Source organism: Giraffa tippelskirchi, chromosome 7 (genome assembly GCF_054371585.1).
Source record: "Giraffa tippelskirchi isolate mGirTip1 chromosome 7, T2T-mGirTip1v1.2.pri, whole genome shotgun sequence".
In the NCBI taxonomy this organism is placed as follows: Eukaryota; Metazoa; Chordata; class Mammalia; order Artiodactyla; family Giraffidae; genus Giraffa; species Giraffa tippelskirchi.
This window is the reverse complement of record NC_137281.1, coordinates 46,021,561-46,046,001: the sequence shown is the minus strand read 5'-3', so window position 1 is coordinate 46,046,001 and position 24,441 is coordinate 46,021,561. Positions and strand designations below refer to the sequence as shown.

The 24,441-nt window shown below is 51.0% G+C and overlaps 2 protein-coding genes and 1 long non-coding RNA gene across 19 annotated transcripts in view; 2 read left to right on the top strand and 1 right to left on the bottom strand.

The window, feature by feature from the left end:
• The window catches only part of SPIRE2 (spire type actin nucleation factor 2), a 34,729-nt gene extending 20,727 nt beyond the window's left edge, over positions 1-14,002 (top strand). For 3 of the 17 annotated variants that reach the window (XM_081508098.1, XM_081508100.1, XM_081508095.1), the window contains 13 exons: positions 2,014-2,094; positions 2,199-2,363; positions 2,858-2,944; positions 3,056-3,188; positions 3,272-3,441; positions 4,147-4,336; positions 4,611-4,712; positions 4,840-4,961; positions 7,211-7,345; positions 7,435-7,502; positions 12,254-12,281; positions 12,970-13,085; positions 13,304-14,002. In XM_081508098.1, the coding sequence (XP_081364224.1) occupies positions 2,014-2,094; positions 2,199-2,363; positions 2,858-2,944; positions 3,056-3,188; positions 3,272-3,441; positions 4,147-4,336; positions 4,611-4,712; positions 4,840-4,961; positions 7,211-7,345; positions 7,435-7,502; positions 12,254-12,281; positions 12,970-13,085; positions 13,304-13,523 (1,617 nt within the window). In that variant the 3' untranslated portion in view covers positions 13,524-14,002. Of the gene's footprint in view, positions 1-2,013; positions 2,095-2,198; positions 2,364-2,857; positions 2,945-3,055; positions 3,189-3,271; positions 3,442-4,146; positions 4,337-4,610; positions 4,713-4,839; positions 4,962-7,210; positions 7,346-7,434; positions 7,529-12,253; positions 12,282-12,942; positions 13,102-13,303 lie in introns of all 17 variants that reach the window. The other 14 variants (XM_081508102.1, XM_081508097.1, XM_081508101.1 and 11 more) reach the window with 12 other exon arrangements.
• Positions 10,963-16,929, bottom strand: LOC145513044 (uncharacterized). Its single transcript, XR_014059074.1, has 2 exons — positions 14,991-16,929; positions 10,963-11,111 (listed from the first exon to the last, which is right to left on the bottom strand). It is a non-coding gene; the product is annotated as an uncharacterized LOC145513044 (long non-coding RNA).
• The window catches only part of TCF25 (TCF25 ribosome quality control complex subunit), a 20,385-nt gene continuing 12,627 nt past the window's right edge, over positions 16,684-24,441 (top strand). The window contains exon 1 of the mRNA XM_081508081.1: positions 16,684-16,899. Coding sequence (XP_081364207.1) covers positions 16,708-16,899 — 192 coding nt within the window. The 5' untranslated portion in view covers positions 16,684-16,707. The remainder of the gene's footprint in view (positions 16,900-24,441) is intronic.

Below are 24,441 nucleotides of genomic sequence, written 5' to 3'. Positions count from 1 at the left end.
CTGCCCAGCTTCCCTGGGCCTGGGCCTGGGCAGACTCTCAGGGTTGTTCTGACCAGGGGCCTGGGATCCAGCGCAGGACAGGTTGGATGCTGCTTGGGTCACTTGGCCTTGTCTGCAGCCCACTCGTAGCCCAAAGTGTGTGGTCCCTCTGCCCACCCGCTGCCCCCTAGCCCCATCCCCCGTCTTCCCTCCCACTCCTGCTCGGCATCTCAGAGATGTCCTTCCAGTGCTTTAATTGTGGCTGCCCCTAATGCTTGTCTGTTTTTTCTTTTGTTTTGATTGGACTCTAGAGGATGGGTGGGGACTATGTCTGAAACTTATACCCCACTAGGGAGATGTCCATTCTGATTTCCCTGGGACAGCCTGCAGAGCATTGTCGTCTTCTTGGAGCTGCTGCTCTTGCTGTAGCAGCCTCTTCAGGTCCACTGCCGAGTGGATCCTCCCTGGAAGACAAGTTCCTCTTCTTCTTGAGGACCCTCCTGTTTCCTGACTCTTCAGGGTCACTGTGTGGTTCCTCTTTGGAGAAAGATTTCTTCCTCTTGGGAGGACCTCCACAGCCAGCTGTTTCTTCAAGATCACCACTAACCGGCTCCTCCTTGGAAAACATTTCTTTTCCTTGAGTTTGAGAAGGAGACAGATGGCTCTTCCATTCCATTCTTCTGAGGAGCCTCTTGGGCTTCTGTGTTTTCCTTCTTTGGGTCTTTTACTTGTCTCCTCGCGCTCCTCTGAGGCACTAAGGGTCCTAATGATTTTCAGTTGCCTGGCTGTTGCTGAGGTCAGTTCCTTGGCCAGGTAATAAAAGCTCTTTCTTTAGGCGTAAACAGCTCTGGACTTCAAGCAGTTGACCCAGGAGAAGTCAGGGGACTGGAGGAGGCAGTGAGAAGCGGGCTACTGGCAGTGTGTGGCTGGGCTGGCATTGGGAGCAGAAACAGCCTGCTCAGGGGCAGTAGAGCTGCTCCAGAAAGGACAGGGGACCCACCTTCATGCCCTTTGTCCACAGAGACGCAGGTCACACCCAGCTCTATTTTTAGAACCACACACCTTGTGCTTCTCAGAGACTTGGCTGAGTTTTCTAGAGCATCCCAGGGCAGTTTGGCAAGTGGCTTGGGAGGGAAGCCGGGGTGACTGGTTCTGTTTGACGTGGGGGATGGGGTGGCAGAGGCTGTGTGCTAAAGGCAGATGTTCCTCCAGGGTGGAGGGCCAGTGAGAGCAGAGCCCCCACTGCTGCCAGGATCCAGGGCAGTGAACCTAGCAGCCTCTTAACAAATTCTTGGCAGAGAGCAGCTCCCTGAGCATTCCCAACATCCTTCCTGGGCCCTCACCTTGCTGGTGGCGTTTTTCCCAGTTCGTGAAATAGACCTCTGTGATGTTGGGGCCTGCTGAGTGACTCGCCCTCTTGCCCGTCCATCCAACTATCCACTTAATGATTCATTTATTCACTCAAACAATGCTTAAGACCTAGCATGTGTCACGCAGTGCTGGGAGCCAGATTTAAAACAACCGCAAAGGTGAAAACATGGTTCTGACCTCATGGAGCCAACCATTCAGAAAACAATCGAGGAAGCATACGACTCTAGACTCCAGATAGGATGACATGCAGAGAAGTGGTTGTGGTGTCCACGAGGTTTTCCACGAGGGTGGATGTGCCCTGTGAGCAGCAGTCTGGAGCCTTTCCCAGATGCGGGAGGGCCTCACGGCTGCACTGTGGAGGATGGGGGCCCTGTGGGGGAGTGCGGGTCAGCATAAGGAGGCCTCGGGTTCTGCTGCAGCCAAGGGTTGCTGCAAGGGTGCTTCCCCCCACCCTTGCGTGGGAGGAGTGGCCACCGATAGCCAGCAGGACACGAGTGTTTCCATGTGGTTCTAAGGCTGATGGCTTGGTTCTCGCAGATACCTTTCTGTGCCCCAAAGCCTTGTCCAAAATGCCCACATGGTACTGAAGCATCCCCAGGGGGCAGACCAGCAGGGCACACAGCCCCACCACTCCCGTTCTCCCATTTCTCCCGGACTTAACAGATGCTGCAGAGGCTCCGGGAGGATGAACCGCAGGCAGAGAAGCCCCTTATGGAGCTGGATAGCCTGAGGCGCACAGACTGGGTAAGACACGTGGCCCCCACCCCACTCCCACCAGGGCACAGATGGGCACAGGCCAGGAGCCCTGCCCAGGGCTAAGGGCCATTTCCATCTTCTCGTGGGCCTAGGCCCGACTCTGGGTCCAGCTCATGCGGGAGCTCCGCCATGGGGTGAAGCTGAAGAAGGTGCAGGAGCAGGAGTTCAACCCCCTGCCCACAGAGTTCCAGCTCACCCCCTTCGAGATGCTCATGCAGGATATCCGCGCCAGGAACTACAAACTGCGCAAGGTCATGGTAAGCCACTCACGGTCATGGCAGGCCGGGTTAAAGAGGGTACATGTTCAGGCCCCTCTGCCTACTGGAGCCCCTGCTTGGTGCGCTGGTCACTGAACCAGGGATTCCAGTAGGAACGGGCCATGTAGCCTCGAGTCATACACCTCATGGTTCTTTCAGGGACACAGTGTGACACTGGCAGGGAGAAGGGGACCAGGGGCAGGAGCTGAGGCTGTGGGATTGTCCCACTTAACACTCACAGGGCCTCGTGGTGTGCCAGCATCGCTCTGAGAATCTAAAGGTGTGAGTTAATCTCACTCTTATGAAGACCCTGTGAGGTAAAGCCACTGACCTGCGTTTCAACATAAAGAATCTGAGATGCAGGGAAAGCTGGTGGTCAGGTCTTGGAGGCCACAGCCACACAGCCACTGAGGGGGAGGCTGGGTGAACCCCTCTCATGGCTGCAGCCCGAGCAGATGGTCCCTTAGCCTTGCTGCCCTCCTTCTCTCCCACAGGTTGACGGGGACATTCCTCCCAGAGTGAAGAAAGATGCCCACGAACTCATCCTGGACTTCATCCGCTCCCGGCCTCCACTGAAGCAGGTACCAGCCCCTCGGGGCGTCCGGAAGGTTGGTTCTGGGACGCTACCTGCCAGAGCATGCAGGGCTTCCAGGGAGCTGGCCCCCCACCTGGTACCGCCACACCCCCTGCAGGTCTCAGAGAGAAGACTTCGCCCCTTACCCCAGAAACAGAGAACTCTGCATGAGAAGATCCTGGAGGAGATCAAGCAGGAACGCAGGCTACGCCCCGTGGAGAGCAGGCGCTGGGATGGCCGGGGCGAGCGGGGTGAGCATGGGACACCCCTCCCCTGCGCCTCGTCTCCCCCCACACTGTCCTGTCCATCCTGCCTCACCTCCTGCCTCCCCCAGGGTTTGGCTCTCTGCCCTGCATCCTCAACGCCTGCTCTGGGGATGTCAAGTCCACTTCCTGCATCAACCTGTCCATCACGAATGTTGGGAGCAGCGCCCAGCGCCCAAGGCCCCGGGTCCTGCTCAAGGCGCCTACGTTGGCTGAGATGGAAGAGATGAACACTTCTGAGGTCAGAGCCCAAAGGTTCCTGAAGAGAGACTGATGAAGAGGGGAAAGGGTGGGGGAGGGGAGGGGGAAGGGGTGGGGAGGGGAGGGGGAAGGGGTGGGGAGGGGAAGGAGGGGAGGGAAGGAGGTTCTGGGGAACTGAACACAGCCAGGGTGCAGCATCCAGCTGTGGGCCCTCTGCTTTGGGTCCTATCTGCACCCTGCTGTGAGGCTGTGTCCTGCTGTGGGGCTGGGTCTGCCCTGGGGACAAGCGTGGTGGGGCTCAGGGACCCTCTCCCGTCTTGGTCACTCACAAGGGTGACTGAGACAGTGGCCTAGAGCCACTGTTGCCTCAGCAGATAAAAGGATGAAATGGAGAGCCACGTCCTCCTGGACCGGGCAGCCGCACTTGGAGGTGCAAAGCCTACCAGTCCCAGCGTGACTCCCCACCCTGGCCGCATGGCCCTCTGACCCTGGAGACCGGGCTGGGGGGTGTCTCCACGTGACCCCACGTGACCCCAGGCCTGTCATCTCCAGGACTTTCCAGGGACTTCAGGCCAGGGGCTGGTTTCTGAGGAATGCATCTCCCCTGACCTGGGTAGTGCATAGCAGTCAGCTTGTGCACCCCACACCTTGGTCCAGGGACAGGCAGGAGGCACTGGGGCAGAGCAGTCACAGTGATGCTGGACTAGAGGGTGGACAGGGTGTTGCTGGGCTGATGTGTCCACAGGAGGAAGAGTCACCGTGCGGAGAGGGGACGCTGAAGCGAGATCGTTCTTTCTCCGAGCACGACCTGGCGCAGCTCCGGAGTGAGGTGACCTCTGGCCTGCAGCCGGCCCCTCAGCCCCCTGGAGGCCTAGAGCTGTCCCGGCCACGAGCAGGCAGCATGCAGTCCTGGAGGCCAAGCCCCCAGGAGCCGGGTATGTGCCCCCTCCCTCCCTGGACGCCTTCCTGCAGGTCCCGCTGCTCCAGAGGGAGCTTGCACTGCAGGAGGGACATTTATCACCTCAGGCAGCCATGCCCCACCTTTTAAAACTCCGCTAAAGTAGTAATCCATATCCAGTGTAAAACTTCAGAAAAATCCCCACATTTCTTTTACCTAGAGATAATTACCTTTGCCATATTGGTCTGTAGAAAGACACCTGGACCAATGGATGGATTGACAGACCATTCTAATCTTTTTCTTTCTGTCAGTGGAAACGGGCCCAGAGAGCACGCACACCACTCTGGACCGGACTAGTCCCCTGGGGTTTGTCACAGCTCCGTCCTTTCCCGTCCGTCAGCCAGCCACTCTAGGTTAGTTGGTCCCACCATGCTGAAGCCTGGGGTTGCTATCCCGCCCACTGCCTCTTCATGCCTAGCACAGCCCTGTGACACCAGAGCTGCTGTGGGTTGTCCTGACAGCCCTTGTCTCTTCCACCAGGTTCCCTCTCCGTCAGTGTCCAGTCTCAGCCTGACCCCAGCTCACTACCACGCAGTGACATGGGCTCAGTTGAGGACAGGCAGGGGGCCTCCGCGGCCCCAGATGCCAGTCACCTGTGGCTGGTGAGTGACAGAAGCATTGTGGTGCAGGGTGGCCAGGGTAGGGGGCAGCGAGAGGGGACGGGGAGTGCCCCTGTCCGGCTCAGGAGTGGTGGGGGCCTTCCCAGTGGATGTCTGGGGAGGTTGGTCTTTGCTGCCGCCTCCTGGGTCTTCTGGGCACTGCAGCCCAGGCCAGAGAAGGACCTTGCTAAGGGCACAGCCTAGTCCCATCTCTCAGGGTCAGGGCACATGAGAAGGCAGCATGGTGACACCGGACAACACTTTCTTGTGTCTCAACTCTGGCTCCGGGCCCTTCCCTCTCTGTGCCGCAGTTCCCTCACCTGTGAATTTTGTCTGACTTGTAATCGTGAAGAGTTAACAATTGCTGACATCTTGAGGCTCCCACTTGGACCTGAGCCGAATGTCTGCAGGGCCACAGGGCACCTTGCTGGCATGTGGAGGGAGGTCCAAAGGGTGGCTGTCGTTACTGCTTCATTGAGGTTTTACCAAGAGGCTCAAGTGAGAACAGATGTTCAAAGGCTTCGAAAAGTCAAGGTCATGTTACTGTAATACTCCCCAACTAAAAGGCATGCTTTACCCTCTGAGTCCTGTATTAGGTATCTGGCCACATAGAAAATCACCCCTCACTCAGCAGCTGCAACAGCACACAGTTACCGTCTCATCATCTCTCTGGGTCCAGAGCCCGGAAGTGGCCTCCATGGGGCTGCAGTTGCAGGGCTGCGTCTCACCTGGAGGCTTGACCTGGGCTGGAGGACCCTTTCTTAGGAAACTCCTCCCCCTGGCCCAGGCGGGGCCCCAGCTCATCCCAGGTGAAGCACCCTCATGAGGTGGCTCCCCTGAGTGAGCCATCTGAGAAGCAGAAGGAAGCCAGTGTCTTTATGATGCATTCTCAGGACTGACACTGTCATTTCCACCTTATCCATTCCATACAAGTCAGTCACTAAGTCCTACTTAGGGAACTAAATCTTATTTATTTATTTGGCTGTGTGGGGTCTTGGGTGCAGCCCCTGGGATCCTCCTTGCATTATGCAGAATCTTTCCTTGATGCACGTGGCCTCTCTAGTTGTGGGGCAGGCTCCAGAGCACAGTAGTGGGCCCAGTAGTAGTGATGTGAGGGCTTAGTTGCCCTGTGGCTTGTCTTCTTTTTTTAAAGATGGATTCTTTATTAAAGATGTTATTATTTTTTATTATTTATTTTTGGCTATACTGGGTCTTTGTTGCTGCACACCAGCTTTTTCTAGTTGCAGTGAGCAGGGGCTACTCTCTAGTTGTGGTGTAAGGGCTTCTCACTGCAGTGGCTTCTTATGCTATAGAGCGCAGGCTCTAGGTGCATGGGCTTCAGTAGTTGCACCAGATGGGCGTAGTGACTCTGTGGCATGTGGGATCTTCTTGGACCCGGGATCGAACCCTTGTTCCCTGCATTGGCAGGTGGATTCTTAACCTCTGGGCCACCAGGGAAGTCCCAGGACCACCTCTTGAAGGGAGGGATATCAAGCAATCAAGGGACATGCGTTTAATAGCAAGTCTCGTGAGTCTTTCTCCAGCTGAGATCTTGATAGCTTTCCAAGAGGCTTTGCTATCAAACCCCTGATCTCTGATGACCTTGCCTCAACCCAATCTGCTGAGCACCAAACTTGAGATCTCTTGGCAATGTGTACAGTGAGTGTAACATCTGTAAGGTTAGAGGGGAATTGTTCATATATAAACAGCACCACCAGGCTACAGGAAACACTAATCAGAAGCCAGGAGACCTGGATGCTTCAGGTGAGAAGAGAGAACACAAGTTCCCAGACTCACCCAGTGCCAGATAGTAGCAGCTGGCCAACAAATGTAAATAGAAAATCTGACTACAAACACCATCCAACTCCTACATCCTCTGGTGCCTCCCATGCCACCTTGTCTTGGTAGCTAACATTTTGATTCTGGTGCCAGACATGGCATCTTCTTAGTGGAGCTGAAATACCCTACTTTATAGAAGAGGAAGTGACCCTTTGAGAAGTCAAATTCTGTGCTAAGAACACAGGACTGTTCTCCTGGGGGCAGAACAGGGTATACTCACCGTGACAGCCCAAAGGGCCAGGTCAGAGAGCTACCTGTAGGAGTGTCCCAGGAGCAGTACAGCTTCAAGGCATGGGCGTTCTGGGGAGCTTGCCTAGACTGAAGCCAGGAAGGTGCCAAGTCCTCAGGGAAGTGGGGAACTTGTGGAGATGCCCTGAGAGCCTGAGACCAATGCCTCAGGCTTCCTGCCCCAGGAGTTCAGCCACCCCGTGGAAAGCCTGGCTCTGACAGTGGAGGAGGTGATGGACGTGCGTCGCGTGCTGGTGAAGGCAGAGATGGAGAAGTTCGTGCAGAACAAGGAGCTCTTCAGCAGCCTGAAGAAGGGGAAGGTGAGGAGCTGGGTAGGGGGTAGGTGCGGGCAGGACTGGGCCTGGCGAGTTTGGGACAACACTGGGCTCCAACCAGGCTTTCCTCACAGATTTGCTGCTGCTGCCGAACCAAGTTCCCACTGTTCTCATGGCCGCCCACCTGTCTCTTTTGCAAGAGGTGAGCCTTCTGTACACACCTTGGCTGTGAATTCACATGGGAAGGAGGTAGGAAGCCTCTCAGTTTCTGTCTAGTAGAGCTTCCTGTGATTTGGGGCATGTTCCATCAGGCACTGTGACCAGTGTAACCAAGGAACAAAATTTTTAATTTAACAACTGAGGGGCCCCCACTTTCAGCCAAGATTGGGTAACAGGAAGCAGAACAGGCATTTTCCATAGGAAATGGAAAAAAAAAAAAAAAGATGCAAAGGCATGAAACATTGATTCTCAAGAACCAATCAGGTATGAAGCAAGCACCAGGAAGCAGATAGGGTAAGCTCTGTCCTACGACTGCCTCAGCTCTGGACTCAAGCCTGTTCAGCTCCTGCAGTGGAGGAGGTACAGCTGAGAACAGGGGCACCCGGGCAGCTAGAGTTCACAGCACAGATATCTAGAGGGGAGAGGGTTCTCCAGGAAGCAGGTCTCAGATACCTGCACAAGGTCCCCCTTGCATATTCAGAGTTCTGATCAGCACATACATGAAGGAAGTTACTGAGGGTGTGGAAACCTGGCCCACTGCCTATTTTAGAAATAAAGTTTATTAGAACACAGTCACACCCACTTTGGAGAAGGCAATGGCAACCTACTCCAGTACTCTTGCCTGGAAAATCCGCTGGACGGAGGAACCTGGTAGGCTGCAGTCCATGGGGTCGTGAAGAGTTGGACACGACTGAGTGACTTCACTTTCACTTTTCACTTTCATGCGTTAGAGAAGGAAACGGCAACCTACTCCAGTACTCTTGCCTGGAGAATCCCAGGGACGGGGAGCCTGGTGGGCTGCCATCTATGGGGTCGCACAGAGTCAGACACGACTGAAGCAACTTAGCAGCAGCAGCAGCAGCACACTCACTTGTTTATTATTCATTTACCCACACCTAAAATGTTGACTGTCTGAGCTTTTAGAGGAAAAGTTTACTGATATTGTCATACAGATTTAAAGGAGCAGTACCAGGAATAGTGTCTGTTCCCACCAAACAAGGTGGCAAGTTGTGACTCACGGGCTGCTGAGTGAATCACAGAAAGGTCTTGCCTCACTACCAGGAATAAGTGCCCCTAGACTGAGTGCTGCTCCAGAACTAACGGATCACAAGGTCAGACCAGAAAAGACCAAACTATTCCCAAGTATCTTAATTGCTTCCCAGAATAAAACTCAAGTCTATGTGTCTATGTATATTCGCTCAGGCGTGTCTGACTCTTTGTGACCCCATGGACTATACATGGAATTCTCCAGGCCAGTACTGGAGTGGGTAGCCTTTCCCTTCTCCAGGGGATCTTCCCAATCCAGGGTTTGAACCCAGGTCTCCCGCATTGCAGGCGGATTCTTTACCAGCTGAGCCACAAGGGAAGCCCAAGAATACTGGAGTGGGTAGCCCATCCCTTCTCCAACAGATCTTCCCGACCCAGGAATTGAACTGGGGTCTCCTGCATTGCAGGTGGATTCTCTACCAACTGAGCTATCAGGGAAGCCCATAAAACTCAAGAATAGGAGTAAAAAAATACCCAGCATCCAGCCAGATAAAACACCTTGTCATCCAATTGCAGATTATCAGGCATGTCAAGAAGCAGGAAAACATGACCCATGGTGAGAAAAACCAATCAAATCATGGAGAACTGACCCAGATTATAGGATTAGCAGATAAGGACATTAAAAATTTTGAACTGCATTTTATACCTTGAAAAAGTTAAAGACATGGAAGATATAAAGAAGTGACAAATCAAACCTCTAGACATGAAATGTATGAGATGAAAAAAATTACACTGGATAATATATAGCAGATTAGACATTGAGAGTAATGTGCAGAAGAAAAGATTAGTTACTTGAAGACACAGCAGTAGAAACTATTTGAAACAAAACACACAGAAAAAAAAGAATTAAAAATGAAAGTGGCATTGGCAAGCTGAGAGGTAACATTAAGAAGCCTAATACAGCTGTGAATAAAGTCCCTAAAGATGTAGGGGCAGAAAAAGTATTTGAAGAAATAATGGCTAAAAAGGTTTTCCAAATTTGATGAAAAGTATAAACCCAAAAGAAACTCAGTGAACCCCGAGCACAAGAAATGTGAATAAAATCACACCAAGACACACAATCAAATTGATCAATGATAAAACCAGTGACAAAGAAAAATTCCTAAAAGAGAGAGAAATTGCTAACATCAGTCAGCAAATAAAAGACATGTTATGTACAGAGAAAGATAAAGAAGACTGCAGATTTCTTATCAAAACACTGCAAGCAGGACATCAGTGGAACAACATCTTTAAGGTACTGAAAGAAGAAAAAAGTGGTCAATCTAGAATTCTGTACAAGAATATTTGTGTGAAAAACAAAGGCAAAAGTAAAGACACTTTGAGAAATAACGAAAGCCACCAGCAGACCCATACTGGAACAAATGGTAAACGAGGCCTGCTGCATAAAATTAAAATGATGCCAGATGGAGAGCTGAATGTACACAAAGGAATAAGAGCACTAGAAACAGTAGCTACTAAGATGTAACTCTCCTAACATAAAAGATTCTCTTCTTATTGCCTCTTTAAAAGGTAAACCAGTGCTTCCTTGATGACTTACTGGTAAAGGATCTGCCTGCCAGTGCAGGAGACATGGGTTTGATCCCTGATCTGGGAGGATCCCATTTGCCACACAGCAACTAAGCCCATGTGCCACAACTATTGAGCCTGCACTCTAGAGCCTGGGAGCTGCAACTACTGAAGCCCATGCACCTAGAGCCTGGGCTCCGCAAGAACAGAAGCCACTGCAATGAAAAGCCTGTGCATCAAAACTAGAGTGAGCCCCCACCCTCTGCACTAGAGAAAAGCCCATGCAGCAACGAAGACTCAGCACAGCCAAAAATAAATAAATGAGAAAAAAAAAAACCAAATGGTAAGCCAATATCTAGCACCCAGCAAGGTAAAATTCAGTCTGCCATCCAAACAAAGTTTATTAGGAATGCAAAAAAGTAATAAAAAATGTATTTTGGAGCTTCTAACAGATGTATAAGTAAAAATATCCTAACTATCATTAAGACTGAAGGTGAGGATCAGAAATATGCTGTTGTAAGTTTTTTACACTGTACATTAGATGGTAAAATATTACTTGAAGGAAAACTGTGATAAGTTAAAGATGATCCTGTGAGCCCAAACACAACCGTTGGATTAGCCTGTAAGTCAAAAAGAATATACTGGATTGACTGAAAAGTTCATTTGGGTTTTTCCAAACAAACTTTTTGGCCAACCCAATAAAATGGAATCATAAAAAAATCAGAAAGCAGAAAAAGGAAAAAAGAACAAACATGACAAAAAAAAAAAATCCCAAGATGAGAGACTTAAACCCAACTGTATCAACAATTACATTAAACAATAAATGGCTTACACAATCCAATTAAAAGATAGAGTTTCCCGTATTGATTAAAGAGAGCAAGACAATCTGCTGTCTATAAGTCATGTATTTTATTTTCTATTTTTTGGCTGTGCCATGCAGCTTGTGGGATCTTGGTTCCCCTACCAGGAATCAAAGGCACACCCCCTGCGTTGGAAGTGTGGAGTCTTAACCTCTGGGCCACCAGAGAATTCCCATGACCTGTAGTTTAAATAAAAGACACAAATTGGTTGGAAGGAGAAGGATGGAGAAAGATACCCCATGCCAATAGTAGTCTAAAGAAAGCCTGAGTTGATATGTTAATACCATACAAAGTAGACTATGGAGCAAAGAATATTACCAGAGTTAAAGGAGTTCATTTCATGGTGATAAAGGGAGGAAATAATTCTGAACACCTTATGTACCTATCAAGAGATTCAAGATACATGAAACAAAATGTTGACAGACGGCAAGGAAAAATAGCTAAATCCATGGTTATAATTAGAGAAATGAAAAACTAAGGGTATAGGAGATTCGAATGACACCATCACCAACTTGATCTACATGATGTTTACAGAAACTTAGTCCTTACAGTGGGATGTACATTCTTGTCAAGTGCACATGGAACACTCACCAACATGACTGTATTCTGGGTCATAAAATAGGTCTCAGAAATGTGGAAGGATTCATATCATACAGAGTATGTTCCCTGACCACAGTGAAATCAAATCAAATGAATACAGAAGTTTGTTGATGACAGATTAAGTATGAGTATATGGTCCCTTGTTTTAAAAAATGAATTTGGACAGTTTGCACTGATGTGGAGAATAACCCTGATGTATCTTTATAGGATAGTACACAGGATACCCCATTCCATGTATTTTGCTCTTATTTTAAATGTATGTTTTTATTCGTTTATGCTTAGATCTGGAGCATGGAAAGTTTGCTAGTAGGGAGCATCTCCAGAATGGGCTATATAGGAGAGGACTCATGACTGAATTAAAATTCTCTATAGTGTCTGAATTTTTACAACAAAAAGGCATGTACTTTCGAAATCACATATGGATGGGAAATAAACATTACTCACTGCTTAAAGCTGGGCATGTCACCCAGCTGCGGTAGTGCTTATGTGTGGGGGATATCAGGCACCCTCCACTGAAGATCACATGCTCCCCAGAAAGAGCCTGGAAGGAAGGAATGTTTTGGGTGTGGAGCTAAGTAAAAAGAAAAGCAAGATTTGGGAGTAAAATGAGAGTAAACCACTGATGTAGCCAGGGGGCAAGCAGAAGGCGGCAATAGTCTGGCCTGACCCGGGTGCTAGACCCCTCGAGCTGACCCTATTAACCCTCTTCTTTCCTCTCCAGAGCCGTCTGCAACTCCTGTAGCATAAAGGTGAGGACCACCTGGGGTCAGCGAGGCCCCGTGTCCTGAGCGTCTTGCAGCCTGGCTGGGTTGTCCGGGAATGAGGTGGGGGGTGGACAGAAGCTCTGCTATCTCAAGTCTGATGACCCCCCTCACTAGTCACTTCTTTCATCTCCTTCCAGGAAGAACCTACTCCTACACTGCCCAAGACTGCAGTGTAAAGACCCTGTGGATGGTTCTTTTTTTAAAAAAATATTGTTTTAGTAGGCCAGTGCCAAGAAACCCTTCTCTAAAGTCTCCTTCCAACACCACAGTCCTCGAGTGTTTTTGGAATGGCTCGTTTTATATACAGCAGCTTGTGGTGTCTGTGTACATCTGGGGTGCAATTTGGGTGTCACTCCTTTACCTCTCCTTTATCCCGGAGATAGTCATCTCTTTGAGGGTTTTTTGCCACCATGATTTTCAAACCCTTGCCTTTTATGACCCCTCTTCAATGTTAAGTGATGGTTACATACAGGCCACTGGGCTACACCTGGCATGTTAAAAAGGCACACTTTGCTCTACAAAGCAAGGGAGCCATGCCTCCAGATGCCAGGTGTGAAGGGGTGTCCAGTGAACATGTGGGAGCAAGTGACCTCAGGCAGGGTCTTCCTCTGCTGGCCAGGCAGATGGCCTTTTGGGGGGAGCGGAGTGCCTGGAGTGTCTCTCTGTATTGCAGATGAAGATGCCTTCTAAGAAGTTTGCTCACATCCCCGTCTACACACTGGGCTTTGAGAGTCCTCAGAGGGTGTCAACTGCCAAAACCACGCCAACACAGAGAAGAGACACCTTCCAGTGCGTGCTGCCCTTGGTGATGTTCCTGGTGGGCTGGGAGCTGGGTGGGGTTTCTCCGCTGGGGAAGGCAGTGATGGGGGGCACTGAGTGGTCAGAGCCCAGACTCCCAGTTCTTCCCAAGGAAGGGCTTTTGTGGGGTGGACTTTGCTCTGCCTGGCATGGGTATGGGGGACACAGAGGCTTGGGCAGGGCCCCCTGACGGCTCTGTCCTGCCCCAGATCCCTGCAAGGGCTGCAGTGGCAGAGCGTGGAGGAGGAGTTCCCACACATGTATACCCACGGCTGTGTCATGAAGGACGTGTGCAGTGACTGCACCGGCTTCGTGGCGGATGTGGTGCACTCCAGCCGCAGGAGCGTGGATGCCCTCAACACGCCACGTCGTGCCCGCCAGACCCAGTCCCTGTATGTCCCGAACACCTGGACACTCGACCTCAAGTGATGACCCGTAGCCCCCGGGCTGCCTGGCAGACGCTTCTCAAGGTGCCCCCAGACAGCCATGCCTCCAGTGAGGAGCCGGGCTAGGCCTGGACCAGGCTGACACGTCTCCATCCTGGGACACAACAACACCCGCCCTCCTGATGTGCATGTACATATATACATACGTTTATATAATATATACACACAGCCTATATATTTATATTCATGTCCCTTGGCCCCCAGAGCTCACTCCAGGACCCTCCCTGGGGAGACTGTTCCTCTCGAGATTCCTTGGGCGGGGTGGAGGGGTGGGAGCAGGTCTCACTGAGACAAGGAGGGGCAGGTGGGTACAAGCAGAGCACACTCAGAGGTGCTGGGGTGGTGCTGGTCCGGGGGTCCTGGTGATGCTGGAGGTCCTGGTACGGGAAGGCACTCCGTAGATTGTACCCATGGCCACTCCTGGCCTAATAAAGGTGGTCTAATAAAGGTGGTCTCACAGTCTCCAGTGTGGGGTGTGAACTGAGCTCTCTAGTTGAAGCGGTGGGCCTGTGCTCCAAGGGCAGAGGCTAGGCTCTGAGGGGCGGGGGCCGTCATGACACGAGGGTGCTCAGGCTCACTCCATGACCTGGCCATCTTGGTCTTATGGCCAGCAGGGCCGCGTGTGTGACAGCCGCTCAGCCTGGTTTCTACCACCTGCCAGCCTGGGGGACCCTTCGGCCTCGTCCCCCAGATCTCTACTGCTGTTCTCTAGGCAGAGGGTTCGCTCAGGGCCAGCAGAGCTGGGGGGAATGTGCAGGTGGGCACCCAGGTGCTCTGCAGTGGGCTTCTGTGGTCACCCCATCTTACAGATGAGGAAGCTGAGGCTCAAAGAGGTGAGGGGACTGACCAAGATGCACCCAGCCAGGCCTGCTGGATGCCAGGCTCTAAGGCCCGAGGAGGCCCCAAGGGACAGAACATGCAGCAGACGGGCCTTCAGGTGAAGTGCTTTCTTTCCCCAGCTGGGATCCAGGGACACTGAGTGACACAGAGAGAGCAGCCAGTAACAACATCCAGTTCCCAGACTTGTTCCAAGCACTTCCTGTGCAGGGAGTATTATTCCCATTTTAAATTGAGAAAACTGGCACAGAGAGGGTAAGGAATTGCTCCCAGTCACACGGCCAGCAAGGAGAAAGCACCTCAAGGGTGATAACATCCCCAAGGGCAGATAATAGCGCAGATGAGGAAGCAGGCAGGGGACACATGCAGGTCCATGCTCCCAATAAGGAGAGACTTGGGTTCTAATCCTCACAGGGATACCGTGAAATGAAAGCCACCCTGGGACAGCTGGGCTAAGCCAGGAGGGCCCACATGGCTCCAAGGTGAGGTCAGGAGGGAGGGTCTAGGGTTCCCAGTGCTCCTACAGCCTGGCTGCTGTGGGTTCACCTCCTGCTGAACCCAGGGGAAGAAAGCTGTAGAGTCCACCCAGCAAACCTGCCCCACCTCCGCTCACCTAATTGTACCTCCTGACAGAGGGAGGGTGCTCGCTCTAGAACTGTTCACAACCAAGCTTCCAGCTCAGGCCAGGCCTTTGGGAATACTGGAAGAGACTCATGTTCAGAGTTGCCTGTTCAGGGAGGGCACCCCTCACAGTTACCAGACGGTCGACTTAAGGACAGCAGAGCAGGAAGCAGCTTTAGGTGACACCCGTACGTTTCCATCCACAGGTGAGGTGACAAGCCTGCATAAGCTAGTCACATCTGGGACTAGCCTGGCCCTGCACAGTCAGAATTTTCCTGAGGAGTGTGGCCTGGAGGTCCTGTCTGTGTGAGCTTAACTCTTGGTGGCTGGATTGGCGCCTGTGGGGGGTTGAGGCAGCAGCCACGTGCCAGCCATGGTGAAGGAGTTCCAGATCCCAGGGACTAGCATGCATGTCAGGCCAGCGGTGCGGGCACTGGTACACACACCTGCCTCCCTTCTGGGTCCTCGCAAGCATCCTTCCTCATCTGAACTCTGGAACCGCAGGCAAGAAGAAAGAAAGACTACATTCTACGTGGCCCAGTCCCCTTATCTATAAACGGATGGATATCGACCTTCTAGGGCGACGTAATAACTCAGTACAGGGATCGGCTTGGTGCCGCAGTTGGGAGTAGTCCAACTGACCGCGTCCCTTTGCTCTTCTCCGTCAGGGTGAGAAGACCCATATCCACGGCAGATCAAGATTATCTTGCCCTGCTCTGCAAGGCAGGGCTTCTTAAATCTGCCTGCACATTCTAGTCCCCTAAAGATCCCACGTCGGTACTTCTAGGGGTGAGTCGTCGACCTTTACTGTAAGCCGCCCCCCCACCCCCTCCCCGCGAGGTTATGACACACGGCCAGAGTGGCGAGCCTCCATGTTAGACCACGGATTCCCCCCATCCAGACGTGCGGAAGAATCACCAGAGACTCACTAATGACAAGGGCAAATTCCCAGGGCGGACCCTAAGGATCGGTTTCAGCCTGTCCGGGGAGGGGAGTCCAGAGGACCTTCATCTTCAACCTGTCCAGTCCGCAGCTTTGGGAAGCTCCTCAGCTTGGCTGCTGCTGCTAAGTCGCTTCAGTCGTGTCCGACTCTGTGTGACCCCACAGACAGCAGCCCACCAGGCTCCCCCGTCCCTGGGATTCTCCAGGCAAGAATACCGGAGTGGGTTGCCATTTCCTTCTCCAATGGACGAAAGTGAAAAGCGAAAGTGAAGTCCCTCACTCGTGTCCGACTCTTCGCGACCCCATGGACTGCAGCCTACCAGGCTCCTCCGTCCATGGGATTTTCCAGGCAAGAGTACTGGAGTGGGGTGCCATTGTCTTCTCCGCCTCAGCTTGAAGGCGCCTACTTTTAAGGAAGACAGGACGATCTCGCGGGCAGCCTCAGAGGCGCCCAGCACAGGATGGCCCCGCCCCCGGCCCGCCCAGCCGACCAGCACTTGGGGCTGGAGGCTCAGAGCCCCACCCCGCCCAGAAGACCCGGAGACACCGGCCCGTGGAGACTCCCAAGTCGCGCGAGAACTCGCCCGGAAGTGTCGGAGCCTTTTCTAATACTATCAACAACAGAGAGGAAGTTCCGCAAGGCAGCAGGGCGCAGACGCGACACGCCAGCCTCGCGCCACCTCGCCTTAAATGCGCAGGCGCGCCGGCCGCTCTCTTTTCTGCTCTTCCTTCTGTCTGTCTCCGGACGTCAGCGGCTGTTGGGTCCTATGTCGCGCCGGGCCCTCCGGAGGCTGAGGGGGGAACAGCGCGGCCAGGAGCCCCTCGGGCCCGGCGCCCTGCAGTTTGTCCTTCATGATGACGATGATGTGGAAGAAGAATGCCCAAAGCGGGGTCCAGGTGGCCGGCGCCCCCGGGGCTCAGGGAAGGAGGGAGTCCGAGTCAACAACCGGTTCGAGCTGGTGAGACGTGGGGCTACCTGGGGTGGGGGCAGCAGGTGGGGGCGGTGTGCGAGGCGGGTCCATGACGTCACGGGGCGGGGCAATGAGGGTCTGGGCTGCAGTGGGGAGGGCGGGGCGAAAGAAGTGGGCGGTGGCCTGAGGCCAGGGGGCGGGGCTACGTTGGGCTTGTGCCGCGGTGAGGGGAGGGGCCATAGCATTCAGGGGCGGAGTAAGTAGGTCCAGGCTGCCGCGGGATGGGCAGGGCCTGTCATGGGGGCGGGACCGCGGAGTGGGGGGCGGGGCTTCATTCCCATAGACTGGGGGCTCCAACTCTGATTTCACGGTTAAGTATCTCTCCCCGCGGTGCTGTCGCAGGGCCTTCGCAAATGTTCTCACAACCCAGAACTCTGTGCCTCTCCCTTGCTCGTCGCTTCATTTCCCACAGTAGGTGCCAGACACCGAGGAATAACGCCCCCACCCTGGGTTCCCCAAAGCTCTCGCTTCAGACTGTAATTTTATTTTTCCTTTTGGCTGCGTGGCTAGTGATATCTTAGTTCCCTGACCAGGGAGTGAACCTGTGCAATTGGCACTGAGAGCTTAGAATCCTAACCACTGGACTGCCAGGGAAGAACCAGCCGGGCCTGTAATTTTGCATGTGCTAGTTCTGGCTCTGCCGACTGCCCTGTGTGGCAGGTAGCGTGTCTGCTTCCTGTACCCAGCACACACCTGGGGCTCCACACTACTGCCGAGCAATTGGAGGAGTAGCAGTAGGTCTGAAGATCTGGGAGAAAACACTGGCTTTCAACTTCACAGGAAGATGGCTCGTTAGGACCTATCCTAAGACAATGGGGGAGTGTAGGCCGCCTGTCCCACACGGGGAGTTTGGTTTAGAGGTTGTCCATGTCTCTCTAAGGTGAGAAAGCCTCACTCCAGTTTCTGCTGGGGGTGGCATGAAAGCTGTCTTCAAAATCTCTGAACTCTCTGTCCACCTCTTCTGAGCCTCCCTGCACCCTTGTTTCTTGTTATTTCTTTCTTTGTAACTTTTTATTATGGAAGATTTCCAACATATGCAAAAACAGAGTGTTAGAAGTAACCTTCACGTTCCCCCTACCAAGCTTCCCTGGCTCCTCACACACAGCCACATCAGGTTGTTTACTCCAAGGCTCTCATCACATCATTTATCCCTAAATTTTGCAGTTACTTTTTGACTTGTCCCAAAACCCTCAGGGCTTCTTTTCATCCCACTTGTTCACAGTCTGAAATGGGTTTGTGCTGAAGTTGACCGTTTTCACGGATCTTCTGTCAGGGTACTTTCTCCTTATTCTGACATCCTCCAGGTTTAGTCTCTTGTTTCTTTTTCTTTAAGTCAAACAACAAGTTATTTGGAGAACATTCACACATCCCAGGCACTGCTGTGATGTTGTGTGCCTTACTGTCTGCCCAGGTTATGTTGTCTGTATTGTACAAATGAGGTAGTAAGTGACACCCACTGTGCAAATTCAGGCTTGATGACTTACAGTTGTACTCTTAACCATGCCCTGGTATTTGTCTCTGAGGCATAGTTAGTGTCCCTTCTGAAGAAGAATGGCAAGTAGATGGACGGTAGGCCAGGGTATGTGGGATAAATGGGGGAAAAGGCAGGATCTTCTCTGTGTGAACAGAGGGAAAGGATTCTTACGTGGAGCCCCATGAACTCAGGTCAGGGGACCAGCGGCTGCGCCTGTGTGTCTGTGCTGTGTGTGTTCCCTTGTGCTTTCTGGTAGGACACTGATGTGGCCGGCACAGACCTGCATCGTGGTCTCTGGATTCACACCTCACCTCCCATTGTCCCCTTTAGATGTTCTACAGACATCTCAGACTTGGTATGTCCAAGCTTCAGCTGCCTTCTGCCTCCTCCAGCCCTCCCTGACTATTGAGGGAGCGCCACTCTCCTGTCACTAAGGCCAGCGGCCTGGAAGCACCCATGACCTTTCTCTCTCACACACCACATGCAGAGCCTGGTAAGGCCTGGACGGCTCCAGGTGCAGCACCTGCTGGATGGCCATCGCCTCTGCCCAAATCATTCTGACCACTCCTGCTCATCCTCGTGTCCTCTGCAGCCTGTCTGTACGCAGTAGCCACAGGGATCCTGTCAGGCCCACATCTGCTGTCAACCCTGCTTCCTTACAACCCCCGAGGGCCTGGGTCATGTTGCTCATCTGCAGGAGCCACAGGCCTGAAACACAGGTCTCCCGCCATCCCCTCTGCCTGGACACGCTCTGTTCCCCCGTTGCTCGCTTCTTAGGCTTCGCTCAGATGTTGCCTTCTGAGTCTTGCTCATCCTTCCCAATTTAAAATTACACCCCCCTCCCACTCCCGTCCCCGTTCTTCTTGTCTTTGTTCTTTTCCCATGGAGCTTTATCACAGAGCAAACCAGCCAAGTTATCTCCATGTTCTTTTTATCTCATGCTGCTTGCCTCCCTCTGCCTTGTGAGAATGGAGACTTCATTGTTCCCTAGTGTGTCCCCATCCCCGGAGTGGCGTCTGCCCCTGTGGGTGTGCAGGGAGGTCCACTGTTGCAATCAGAAGGACCCAGATTTGCATCATGGTCCACCTGTCCTTACCTGTGAGAACTCGGACGGCATTCCTAATATATGTGAACATACATGTCGGCTCCCCTGCTTCCTGCCTCATGGGGTTGTCACAAGGGGTCAGTGAACTCCATGCTAGACACACAGCACTCAGCAGATGTTGGTATTAAATGATGTTAAAAACCAAGAAAGGGTGTAATAGAACTTAAGTGGTTCCCCCACCATCCTTGGGAGTGGGAAGATCTCCAGGGTGTCTGTGACTGGGGCTGTCCTCTTTTCTGGCTCTTGAGTGAGTTTCCTTGGCCTTAGATTAGAAATCATCTGTCCTACCTCATTCCAAGTGGTTTTTGAAAATCCATTTTATTGAAATATAATTTATATGATAAACATGCCCATTTTTAGGGTATAGTTTGAATTTTGCAGCATAACGGACTGCACAACTGTTAAATAGTGTTGTGAAATAGAACTTATTAGTGTTTTGAGGTCAGGGACTACTTTGACAATCTGATTAAAACTACAGAAACTTTTGAAAACTGTCAAGTTTTACTCTATATCATTGAAAAGTTTTAGCAAGAAGACCATTTTGTTCCAGAGAGTTGCATGAGTCTGTCTCTCTGTTTTCATGTGCAATGCAGTGACCAGTCTCTGAAAGAAACCTCAATTATAAAGAAAATCTAAATTATGTAATTAAGTAAAAACAAACTTCTTTCAAAATAAGCATCATTGTTCAGGTTGCTGTTGTTTGAATGGAGTAAGAACTTGACATTGTTCAGTGACCGCCGACTTGCCAATATGTGTCACTTTCATCTTTGATGTCCAGTTCAGGAGCAAAACACCTGGCTTCATATTCACAAATGTGTTTAATATCAGATGGTGTTAGAACCTCTGTAGCTTTTTTCACTGGTCAAGGGCATATTTGGATGAGGATTACCATAGTTTTCTAAGATTCTTCATATTAACCTCATGTCACATCAATTGCTTTATCCTTAAGTCTGTGAGAAAACCTTAGCAGAGATGGCCTCACTGATGCCAGTGTCTACCTACAGTAGACAGTAGATGTGCCTACAATAGACAGTAGATGAGGCTTTGTCCTCCTTGACTACATACCATAGGAGTATTCTGTCAGTTTTGCAGAGGTTTAATGTTTTCTCTCTTTAAATGGGAAAAAGAACTAAAATGAAAGGCTTTTTGTTTTTTTCGACCTGGAGGATCTTAGTTCCCTGATCAGTGATCAAACCCAGGCCCCTGCAGTGAAAGCACCAAACCCTAACCACTGGACCACCAGGAATTCCCCAAAAGGCTTATTTTTGTAGAGCCAAAAATAATCTCTCAATAAACCAAGCAGTGCATTAATAGAAACAAAAGTAAGATTTTTACTTCCAGCACTGGCAGAATAACTGGTACTGAAATAGCCCTCTTGCCCTAAACAACTGTAAGACCAGCAGAATACTGAACTAATTGTGTTCAGACATTAGACAACAAACATTGCAAGTTTCAGGTCCTCAAGTCCCCCGTGCCAGCTTTCTGCTTGGAGACACTCTCCAGAGATTAGTACAGGGAGGCTGTCCCAGTAGATCGTGGTGCTATCAGTGAGTCAGGGTGGGGGGGGGTGAGGGTAGACTAGATTTGCGGTCTGCAGAGGTGGCTTGAGTTAAGGGAGAGGGAGCTGGAAAGAGGGAGTTCTAGAAGCCTGCTTGGAGTCTTGGGCTCAATACCTGGCTGTTTGGACATAGAACAGCCAGTGAAGGAGGGACAACACCAGAGACTGACCACCACTTGAGCTCACGGGCTTGGGAAGACATTCACCTCTGACCGACCAGAGCAGAGAGGCCTCATAGAGAAGCCTGGTGAAGGGTGGAGGCTTCCGAAAGGCCTTGCTGTAGGAGTAGGGCACAGTTACCCTCCAATGAAGAATACTCTATGCCCATCCTGCTGCTGCTGCTAAGTCGCTTCAGTCGTGTCCGACTCTGCGACCCCATAGACAGCAGCCCACCAGGCTCCCCTGTCCCTGGGATTCTCCAGGCAAGAACACTGGAGTGGGTTGCCATTTCCTTCTCCAATGCATGAAAGTGAAAAGTCAAAGTGAAGTCACTCAGTCGTGTCCAACTCTTAGCGACCCCATGGACTGCAGCCTACCAGGCTCTTCCATCCATGGAATTTTCCAGGCAAGAGTACTGGAGTGGGTTGCAATTGCCTTCTCCAATGCCCATCCTAAGATGGCCTAAAAATAAAGTTTGGAGGAATTGTGCTAATCTGCAAGTAAATTTACTGCCTGCCTAAACAAATGTCAACGCTTTGTTAAGGAAAACTACAAAATCCAGTCACTTGGCAGTGTCACATCATGACAATCAGTGCCCACTAAAAAATTCCAAACACGTGAAGAAGCCGGAAGATGTGATTTGTAATCAGGAGAAAAAGCATTCAGTAGAAACAAACATGCTGATGACAGATGGTAAAATTATATACAAGCCTAAGATGAAATATAAATATGTTCAAGGATTTAAAGGAAATCATGAACACAATGAGGAAAAAAAATAGGGAATCTCATTATAGAAGTAGAAACTATAAAAGAGCAAATTCCAGATGGGAAAATATTTACTATCTAGAATGAATAACTAACTCAATGATCTGAGTAGCAGATTAGATAATTGAGAAGAAAAGATCAATGATCTTGAAGTAAGAGCAAAAAAAACCCATCCAATGATCCAGAAAGGGGGAACATGCTGGGAAAAATTAGTCTCAGTACTTTGTAGAGCAGTATCAGGTTGTTTAATATCTGTAATTGGAGGAGCAGAGCGGGAGGGGTTCTGCAGAAAAAGCCATCGATGAAATTGTGGTATAAAAAGTCTCAAATTTGACACAGAAGAAAACCCCATAGATCCAAAAGGTTCAACAGACTCCAAGTGAGATATGATTTAGCAACAGTTTAAATCATAATTGCTAAAAACCCATGGTGAAGAAAAGTCATAAAAGAAGCTGGAAGTAAGAGAGAGGTTGTCTATAGGAAAGCAATTACTGACTCTGACTCAGAGTGGGTCAGCATCCTTAAAGTGCATTCTATATCCAGTGAAATGTTTATCATTAATGATTGTGAAGTAAAGATACTTTCATAAACACAAAAACTGAGAAAAATCATTGCCATAAGGCCTACACTAAAAGAAATGTTAAAGGAAACTTCATTTTGAAGATAAATGATACCAACTGGTAATGTGGATGTATGTGGCGGAATGAGGAGTGCTGGATATGGTAAATATTAGGGTAAGTACACAATGTTTTTTAGTGTTAAAATCTCTTAAAAGTAATTGGCTGTTTGCCTCTTCTTACTCTTTATTTTACCTAATGGGGTTTTGATATTTTTTTATTTTTCTTTCTGTGAATGTTGTCATGAAGTTCTTTGTGCATTGAGCACGAGGACATGGGTTTGCTTCTTGGTCTAGGAAGATGCCACATGCCAAGGGTCATGTAAGCCCAGGCACCACAACTGCAGAAGCTCACTCACTGTAGAGCCCATTCTCCACAACAAAAGAAGCTCCAGCAATGAGAAGCTCAAGCACCATACCTAGAAAAAGCCCTCGTGCAGCAACGAAGAGCCAGCGCAGCCAAAAGTAAATAAATTTTTTAGAAAAAGAATGAGACGACCCTCAGAAGCCGTACAGTGTGGGACTAGACACAAGAAGACACTGACCTGTGGGTGCAGCGTCCTGGGACAGGCAAAGTCATAGTGGTGAAAAGCCTAGGATTCGGCGGCCTGAGCGGGAGAGCTAGCCGCCAGCCGGGGTGTACTGTGGCCCGTGTTTCTGGGGTCACGGAAGGGCCTTGTCTCTCAACCAGAGTTTGTATCACACACCTCCTCCAAAACTTGTCCTGTACGTTCATTTCAAGAGTTTTAATAAAAAGCTTCCTACTCCCAACAGAGATCCAGCCCCTCCCGCGTCCTCCCTATTAGTGTGCTTTGTGCCCTGTCGCACTGTGGACCCCAGAGTGCACACCAGCAGCAGACAAGAGCCTCTGGAAGTTGGCATTCATTTGGGACCTTGAAGCTGATGACCAACCCGGAGGCTTCTGGACAGCGAGTCAGACACATCAGGGTGCTGGACAGAGGTGCCGGGCCGGCACTGGCCAGTGTGGGTAGCAGTGAAGCTGCCGGTGTGCAGAGCCCTTGTGTCCTGCGTGCACAGTCAGAGATTTTCTTTCCAGGGAAGTTGACCTTGGCATGGAGCTTGTTATTAATTGAAATTTCTCAAAACTTTCTCAGAGCTTCCAAAGGGGGCTCAAAAATGAGGCTTTGTTTGAAGAAAGTGAGCAGGACTTAAAAGAACCAGTCCCTAACTTCCTGGAGGTGCAGAATCCTGGCCAAAATGTGCGGGCCATTCCTCCAGGACCCCTGCCACAGAGAAGAAATATCACAAGACCCTTCCTGTACTTCCTCCCTTTGTGGCGCTGTTGTGGGGAGCAGCCCTCCGCCCCCACCACTCCCTGTTTCCAGTCATTACAGAGGAAGAGCTGTGAATTTGAGGGACAGGCAGCCATCACACAGCCTCACACTTTGTCCCTGCCCCACAGGAACCTCTACTGCTGAAGACAGGAAACCAGGGCACCCAGACAGGCGTGTGTCCCTCCCTGAGACCTTCCTTGGGAGCGTGGGCCTGTGGGAGCAGGCAGTGCACGGTCGCTGAGGACGTTGTCCCAGTTTTGTTTTGAAATCATCTTAGGGCTCTGGGGTTAGAGTGGATTTTATTTTTTATTTTTTGAGCTTTATGTTTTTTGGATGTTCTGAATCAAATGTGGTTTCATTTCTCTACTTTTGGACCTCAGCAAAGCAACGTGGGCCCCTCAGATCTGGCTCGTGGAGCCTGGTTGCTGCTGCGTTGCCTCTGGCTTGTTGGTTTGTTTACTGGCTGGAGGGCCAGGGCCAGAACTTGTCCCATGACTTGTCCCCGCCCCTCTCGAGAGCGAGGGTGTGCGTCGGGTGTGCGTCTTCCGGGACCTACCG